Genomic DNA, 8,697 nt, shown 5'->3' with positions numbered 1-8,697 from the left:
ACTGGGCTTCCTTGTAAGCGTATGGATATAATCCTGTCACTCACGATGTTGTACTTCAAGATGGCAGTACCATATTTGTATTTAATCCTATTACAGCCCTGATCTCAAGTGAGGGCAGTTTCCCTGGTGTGTGGCCTGTAGCCCAATTTATATCACAAGAGCTAAGAGAGATAATCTGAGGGCCTTGGAAGCTTGGCTTTTGATGGCAGGTCTGAGGAAGGGTGGCCAGTGACATGGCTGGTCACAAAGGTGGCAAGAAGAAGCCCCACAAACAACCCAAGAAATAGGTCAAGAAAATGGACAAGGAAGATAGGGCTTATGAGCAGAAACAAAAAAGAAGGAACAGAAAAAACTCAAACTAAAAGCAAAGGCCACGGCCCACGGTCTCCTGGTCATGGGTGGAATGAAGAAATTAGCAAAAGTCAAGGTATTCTTTGTGACTGAGGCAATGATGAACCTTACTTTCATTACTGTTTAAAACATCTGGACTCTCTGCTATAACATCTGTTGCCACCTGTAGTTAAAATGAGGTGTTGTCTTAGAGCCTGTTTTATATTTTAAAAGAAACTTTTGTAGAACAATGAAGAAAAAGAAACCAAATGATGGTCCTTCTCTTTAGTTCTTCTCACTCAGCCATTCTGATCTTAGCTGTGCAGACAAAGAAAACACAGTCTCTTCATTCTTTGTTATGCCCAGAATTCTGTATCACCTTGAATTAAGTAAGAGAGATGATGATACCACAGTACCATCAACAAAGGAGTGGCAGGAGTAGAGCCCAACCTTTGGACACAACTCCCTGCACTGAGATGCTCCTTGACAGCAGAAGCCAAAACAGACAGAGGTCTCCAGGAAACACAAGACCCACAGATGTTAAAAGAGACAAGTACTTTCTTCCAAAGCTATTAGAGAGAAAGTGTCTTCCCCTTAAAGTGGGCACCCTAACATCAAATTTCTAACCTCTTCAATTGTGAGGGAAGACATTTCTTTCTATTAAAATCATCCACTGTATTTCTGTTTTAGCAACAGCAGATAAACTAGGTATCAGGCTTCTAGTAGTTTGTCCTTTGCTCTAGCTTGTTCTTGTCTTTATTGAAAAGCTTTATTAACTCTATAATTTCAAGCTCTGGTGAAAAGGAGCTCTGGTGACCTAGTGGCAAGAAGCTGTGCTGCACTCCCGAAGGCATGGGGTTCAAATCCACCAGTTGTTCCACTAGAGGAGGATGCGCAGTCTCCTCCCGTGCGATTAGCTGCCTCTGAAAATCTCCCAGAGGATCAGCTATGGATCAGTTCTGACTCTATGTTACACAACAACAACAACAGCAATTTCAAGCTCTGGAGCTCCAGTGGCCTACTGATAAGGAACTAAACTGCCAACCCAAAAGCACATAGTTCAAATCCACCAGCTGCTCCTTGGGAGGAAGATGGGTGGTCTCTCATGTAATTTTACTGCCTCTGAAGACCTGCTGGAGGATCAGCTATGAGTTGATTCCAACTTGATGACACACAACAACAACAACAACAACAATTTCCAGCTGTGCTTTTGTACATTTGATTCATAGATCTCTGTCCATTTCCAGATACAGCTCAGCACTCCTCACTGAAGTCAGTAAATTTGAGTGCGTCCAGGCCATGTGGAAGCCTCAATTTGCCATCCAGGAGACCAAGCACTGATACAGTACTCTCTGTGGGTTCTTTATCAGCTAAGCAGTTATTCATTTTCATTCTTCTCCCTATCACACTGAGGTGTCAGAGAAGAGAATGGGTGATACTTGCTAGTACAGTCCTGATAGACAGTAGTTTATGGTTTAATCTTTAGATGAATGGTTGAGCTGAGATCCTAACCAAAGGCTCTTTTCTTGAAACACTTGTGTCAAGTTTTTCCTCTCTTTAACTGTAGACCCTTTCACTTAGTTTTCATTGGATTTTTATCTTTGGAAAAACAGAAAGTCACAGAGCTGTTTTTCTATGCTTTCAAGCATCTCTTTCTTAGGGAATAAGAATACAAGTACTCCAAAACAACTCTCTACCAATTGTCTCCTTAAGGCAAATTTACTTACTGAAAGAAATCACACTTTATTCTTTCATTAGTTAAAAATTAAATAATCAACCAGTCAAAAAGGGAAAACGAGTCCTTTGACAAAGTGGTTTACGTGTACATACCATATATAAGAAATTAGTCATATAAAAAAGCAACAAAACTGTTCTTCAATGATAGTATTAGGTAGACAATGATGCTTAATTGTTCAGGTCTTGGAATTATTTATATATCAGATGAATTGTATAGAGTCCTGCCTTGAGAAAATGCATATACACACGTGCACAGTTTTACCCACAAATTCAGAGGGTTTGTGAACTTCTTGGTATGTTGAAGCAGTTGCTGGTGATCATGAAGTACTTTAATGTCTAAAACAAATAAAGAACTGAAGATTATCCCTCTGTTTGCCAGCTCAAGGTAATGGACCATTTTCTTTTAAAAATTAAGACTTAAGTTCCTATAAAACAGAAGCAGATATGAGTGGCTTCCACTAAGTATAGCAGTCATTCTGTGGGGTACAAAACAAAAAGAGAGAGATCTTTCTAGGCAAGTAGGCATAGGTTCAAATCTGCCCCTTAAAAGCCATTTGAAAAATCAGTTTCACCTATCAGCACAAAGTAGCTAATAATACCTCCTGTCCTGGAAGTCTAGAAATAGTTGACATATCGCACACCTGTAGTCTTTGAACATTGTTCATCACCTGACACATGTCTTGGAGGCTCTGATACATGTTCTGGTGGCCTCCCTACAGAGCGAGTGCCACTGCTGACTCAAAGATGCCGCCTCCTTGAAGGTTCAAATCCACCTGCCTCTCCACAAGGAAAAGATGGATAGTCTTCTCTCATGTAACTTCATACCCTCAGAAAACTCACTGTAGGGTTAACCATGAGTGGGTTCCAACTTGCTGACAATGAATTTGTAAGAGTTTTGAGATCCTTGCTTTACCATCTACTGGATACTGTAGAAATTAAGAAGAAGGAAGTGTCCTTTTCTTCAAAGAGTTCTTGATTTTGTATTTATAGAGCACACATAGTATTGCTGTTTGTTGTTAAATGCCATCAAGTCACAGGCGACTCATAGCAACCCTATGAAGGAGAGTCCTCCACGCTTGGGTGCCTTTCATCCTCTCTCCAGGTTCATAGGGTTTCTGGAGGCAAGCTATTATGGAAGTGGATGCCACTCCTCCTTCCAAGCTTGTTTTAATGAGGGAGCTCCACCTCACTCTCTGTCTGCATTGGGTAGCCAACCTTTAATGCATTTGACACATCAGTGTCATAGCGTTCAACCTCACAGCAATAATAAGTGACTGCAGTATGGCAACTTGTATACAAGGGCTATACGACCTAGAGGAATATCTGAACAAAAACAATGAAAGACAGGCCCGAGGGCCGCAGATTAAAAGTCACCCACCTTTGGGTTGGTAGCATTGCTTTCTGTCCACTGGGCCAGCTGATCTCTCTCTGTATTGATATTAATCATTGTTAAGTGTCGTCGAGTCACAGGCAACTTATAGTGACCCTATGAAGGAGAGTCCTCGAAGCTTGGGTGCCTTTCATCCTCTCTCCAGGTTCATAGAGTTTACAGAGGCAAGCTATTATGGAAGTGAATGCCATGATTGGTTATCTAGAAAATCGGGCATTATCTCAAGATGAATATAACAGTACCAGAGGATTACATCAAATGCTTTATTCAAGACAACAATACCTTCCAACACTTGCACACATAGTAGGTGTTTTGTAAATGGAGATTTCCTTACTTGTGAATATCATCACCTGACTGAAAACAGCTCTAGTGAGTTAGTTCATTCAGGGTGGCTGTGGAGAAGGGAATGTATGACATAATGGGATTTATTGTCTCATCTAATCCTCTACTAGTGACAGCATGTGATCCCACCATTCCATGTTCTTTTCTCAAGAACAGACATGTTAATAAGCTCATGTTTCTCTTTTCTTGTTTCCTCCTCTGTTTCTAAGGGGAATGTCTGTGCTATGAAGGTTACATGAAGGACCCAGTCCACAAGCACCTCTGCATTCGGAATGAGTGGGGCACAAACCAGGGGTAAGTGAGGTGATTGCCAGTTCACCTTGTCCTGAACTGTCACCGCTCCCTTGTGCAGGCATGACGTGGAGCAACTGCGTGTGGAGAAAGAAATCTAAAGGGTGGTTATATTCTGTACAGCGGATGGGTAAAAATGTCATTGTTCATTTCCATATTTGTACCATTCCAGTGACGTCCATAGCATCTTTTTCTCCATTTACGAGTCAAGAGAAGATGCCTCTGACTCGCAGCCCCACAGCCTCCAGCTGGGATCTGCAAAATCAAGCTGTCCCTCTCTTTTCCCTCATGCCACCGGCAGCAACGAGGAGTCCGCAGACAGCACTTAACTGAGGATTCTGTTGGAGACACATGAAGCCACACAGATTCCACTGTAGCACTTCCAGAGTTTGATGAGCTTTGCAAGACTGACATGACTAGAAACTTGTTTTCACCAGGACTGTCAGCAGGGGTGAAATGCAAAGACTCAGAGAGTACTCTGTATTGAGTCTGATAGTGTTTTTACCTGATGCCCAATTACCATTTCTCTGCAAAACCTTTGCTTCCCCCTGGAGTATACACAGTGGGGATAAAAGTAGTTCCCTTCTCTGTAGCTTTTCTAAAGCAACTTTCCACTTTGTTTTGGATGCTGAGAGCTTGCCTTCTGCATTGGTTGAGCCATGGAGGAGATGGGTAGGAGGGGGGAGAAAAATCAATAAATGCTAACTAATAATCAACAGAACAGAACAACTAGAAAAAAATTAAGGCAACGACATCAAGTGATTGATTGGATTGTAAATTAGATATGTATTTTCAGCTGGACAAAGTTGGGGGGGGGAAAAAGAAAACTACATAATTTCAAGCATCTCTGTGGAAGAATCACATCCCTGAGGTAGATAATTGGCCCTTTCTGTATGATTCTGAGGAAACTAAGCTAGAATATTGAGTATAGTCCTGGCCTCCTAGCAGCAATAAATATAGAGACAAATGGGTGAGAGTTTGGAGAAGAGCAATAAAAATGATTGAAGAGCCCACGGGAGTGATTTACGATGCAGGGGTAGAAGAACTCAACTCTGAGAACTTGGCCAGCTGATGACTAAGTCAAGACATGATAGATGTCCACAGACATTCAAAGAGGGCAAATGTTCTGGAACAGGTTGAAGTTGAGGGATAAGGACAGGAGAGAATGAAGTTAGGGAGAGGAAATCAGAGTTGCAGGTCAGCAAGCTTGAAGAAGTCAAAATGCCATGAAATTTTCCTGATCGTGGAAATGAAGAATTGCTCAGTTTCGACTGAATTTGCAATGAGAGAGAAATCCTCAGAACCTCATGAAAGGTGTGGGTAGAAGAATGAATACCTAGGAGTCGACCTGTTATTGAAAGAAGGGCAGGAGACTTGGTAATAGATGTCGGGAGGGATATGAATCAAGAGAGTGCCATTCACTATTTAAAGTCAGTTTAGTCCTCTGCCTCTCGTAGCTGCTGGAAATGTTTGCATAGTTGCTGGGGAGCCAGAGTTTCAGCTTTCATGCTGGCTTTATTGAGAATGTCCATTGACTGTGATTCTTATGGAATTGTTGTTTTTGTTAGGTGCTGTCGAGTCCGAGTCACAGGGACCCTGTGTACAACAGATCCGAACTCTATCCTGTCCTGTGCCGTCCTCATCATCTCTGACACACTCGAGCCTATTGCTGAAATCACTGTGTCAATCCATCTCGTTGAGCATTTTCCTCTCTTTCACTGACCCTCCATCTTCCCGAGTTATCTTCTCCAACACCACAACTCAAAGGCATCATTTCTTCTTCTGTCATCCTCTTATGAAGTAGAATATTGTAAAAGGTGAAGGATAATCACCTCTCTATCTTTTAGCCCTCAGATTTTCTGGTGGAGAAAAACAAGTAGAGAGTATCATTTCCTTTTTTTGCCCTAAATGACCCAGGCTGGCTTTCGGCCGTGATTGGATTTGGTGGTTAGTCGCTCAAGCCTCCACGTCTCTTGCCTTGTGGATGGATCATTTGAGGATGGACCTGATGTCCCTTGGTGATTGCACGAGCCTTTGTTGTTCCCTTTGGCTGTCCATAGAGACAGTCTTAGGATGTAGACAAGGGCCTCAAGGGAAATGGTGGAGGCCCCAATGTCCGTGTCTTTTAAAACAAGACAGACTAAAGCACTGACTTACAGATTGACGGGGACATTAGCCCCAGGAAATAGACAAAGAGACCTAATCTGTCATTTCTATCTCTAATTTCCATTATTCTCTGATCATCACTGTCTATGAAGTCTCATTTTTGGACACTAATAAAATAATGGAGTAACTGTTAGGAGGAGGGTGGAAAATGACTATCTTGAGGATAATGGAGCCAAGAGATAAGCCACATGAATTTATATATTTAAAAAAATGTACTAGACAAATGAATGCATTTTTCTCATAAAATCACCAGATAGACGGAAAGTAGAAGATGTCATACATCTTGATTTAAATCGGGGCTGGGATGCCATGTTTCTTGAAATGATTCACACAGAATTGCTTGAAATGGGTTTGAATGTCTAGACTGGCACTTGAATTGCAAATTGCCTGACAGATTGCCCATTGATCATACATATTGGGATATTAGTGGAAAATCAATGATCAGTCTGACCTACCTGAACATTTTATTTCATGTTCCAGAAGGTGGAGGTAAGTAGTAAATGTGTCAATATTTATGCTTTTCACTTAGCATTCTGTGTTTTGTCTATAAAACGGTGAAACATCTTTTGGAACAAAAGATCCAAATAGTAAGCCTGTTATATTTAAAATCAACTCCCTTTGGAAATATCTAGATTAATGTAACAAGGGGAAAGAGTAGTAATAACCAGTTGCGACTTTCAGACCAGGAAGAGAACAGATCAAGGACATGAGTACAAAAAAGTTACAAAATGGCCCATTCCGGCAGGTTTAGGCTGGGTAACCTTTACCTCTTTCTGTCTGGACTTTTTCCTGTCAGTATTTCTTATGAAAGTAACCCAGTTTGTTGATCGGAACTTTCTTCCCACTGTACACCATTCTTTACTACTCATTCATGTGTTCAGCAAATATCCATTGTGTTGCCTATCGTAGGTCAGGCTATTCTAGATTACCTCTCAGCTACTTTAGGAGAAGATAGAGTCCCTGCTCCCAAGGAACTAATAATTTAGATAGGTCGATGAGGACATAGCCAATGATTGCAGATAATTCTAAGATGTATTAAATAGGGGAAGATGTCTAGAAGATAATAGTTTGCAGAGTGACTTATGAGAGAACATGAAGAATAGAATTTCACTGAAGTTAGGTTTTGAACTGTTAAATTTGATAGGAAACAAAAGATAAGGAAACAAAATGGGCAAAAGGATTATTTTCGTTTTCTGAGGCTGTTATTATGGAGTACCACAAACTGACTGGCTTATTAAACAACGGAAGTTTATTCCTTCCTAGTTCTAGGGGACAGTATCAATTGAGTTGGTTTCTTCTGGAACAATCCATAGCATCCATCTCTGGTAGGTTCTGGAGACTGCTGGCAATCACTGACTTCCTTAAACTGGAGAGTCATTATTCTAGCATTGCTACCATCTTCACATCATCCATTTCTCTGTGGGCCTTCTCACTTCTCCCCTCCAGGACAATCTCAGCTTGAGTCTCTTACCTTAATTACATTGACAAAGGCCTCCCCCTCCCTCAATGCAGTCCCTTTCACTAGTTTCATTTTGGTTTAAGGACTACCATTCAACTCATTATAAATCTAGAAACAAAGGAATATGGATCCCCCCACCACCACCAAATAGCAAACAAATAGCTTAACCTAGCTTTACAAATACAGTTTTGACTTAGCAGTGAAAAGGGAGTCGGTTGCTAAGTGGGGAAGGGAAGATTTCAGAGAGCTTTGTTTGCTGAGGCTTTGCCATTAAACCTCCATGTTTGCACGATGTGCCAACGTGTCTGGTACAGTATCTCCTCGCTTCTTGCTTTTAGACTCTATCAAGTCAATTTTAACTCATAGTGTGCCCAAGTGATAGTAGATCTACCTTATAAGTTTTTGTAGTCTTTAACCTCTACAAGATCTCTCTTATAAACAGAGACAGAGGTTTTCAATTATTTCTCTTTAAGTGCTACTAGTTGGGTTCCAACTAAGTGCTGAGTCACTATGCCACCACTGTCCTGTCTTCTTTATCTTAAAAGCACAAACCAAATCTCCTGATACTATATAAACATCTGCTTACCTTGATTCTTCTCCAAGCACATTTTTCTACAATTATCCTGTTACTGAAAACCCCCACAAGACCAAACAGCAGAGATTGCTGAACAATTGAGAGCCATACCTACAAGCAATGCAGAAGAAGGGTTTGTGATTATTGGCATATTTTGGTGACTCCATTTCTACCAGTGGTACCCGAGGAGAAGGCAGGCAGGTAGAAATATTACTGAGCTGATGGTGCTGTGAAGCTGGTTGCGCCGTCTCCCTTAGGTGATGGGATCCAGATGGCAGATTGTGAATTCATTGAACTCATTACACTGGAAAGTCCTAGTCACTAAAAGTAAAAATAGCTTCAAAAAAAGATTTAAACAAAGCCATGGATGACAGATTTCTAATGGGTTATTAAAAGAACATGGGAGGT

The 8,697-nt window shown here is 41.2% G+C and overlaps 1 protein-coding gene across 2 annotated transcripts in view; it reads left to right on the top strand.

Annotated features, from left to right (window-relative positions):
- The window catches only part of ASTN1 (astrotactin 1), a 572,154-nt gene that overhangs the window by 290,557 nt on the left and 272,900 nt on the right, over nt 1–8,697 (top strand). For both annotated transcript variants that reach the window (XM_006887713.1, XM_006887712.1), the window contains exon 8: nt 4,009–4,093. In XM_006887713.1, coding sequence (XP_006887775.1) covers nt 4,009–4,093 — 85 coding nt within the window. The remainder of the gene's footprint in view (nt 1–4,008; nt 4,094–8,697) is intronic.

This window comes from Elephantulus edwardii, unplaced genomic scaffold (genome assembly GCF_000299155.1).
Source record: "Elephantulus edwardii isolate Elephantulus edwardi_28Jun2011 unplaced genomic scaffold, EleEdw1.0 scaffold00061, whole genome shotgun sequence".
In the NCBI taxonomy this organism is placed as follows: Eukaryota; Metazoa; Chordata; class Mammalia; order Macroscelidea; family Macroscelididae; genus Elephantulus; species Elephantulus edwardii.
This window is presented reverse-complemented; position numbering and strand designations above follow the sequence as displayed.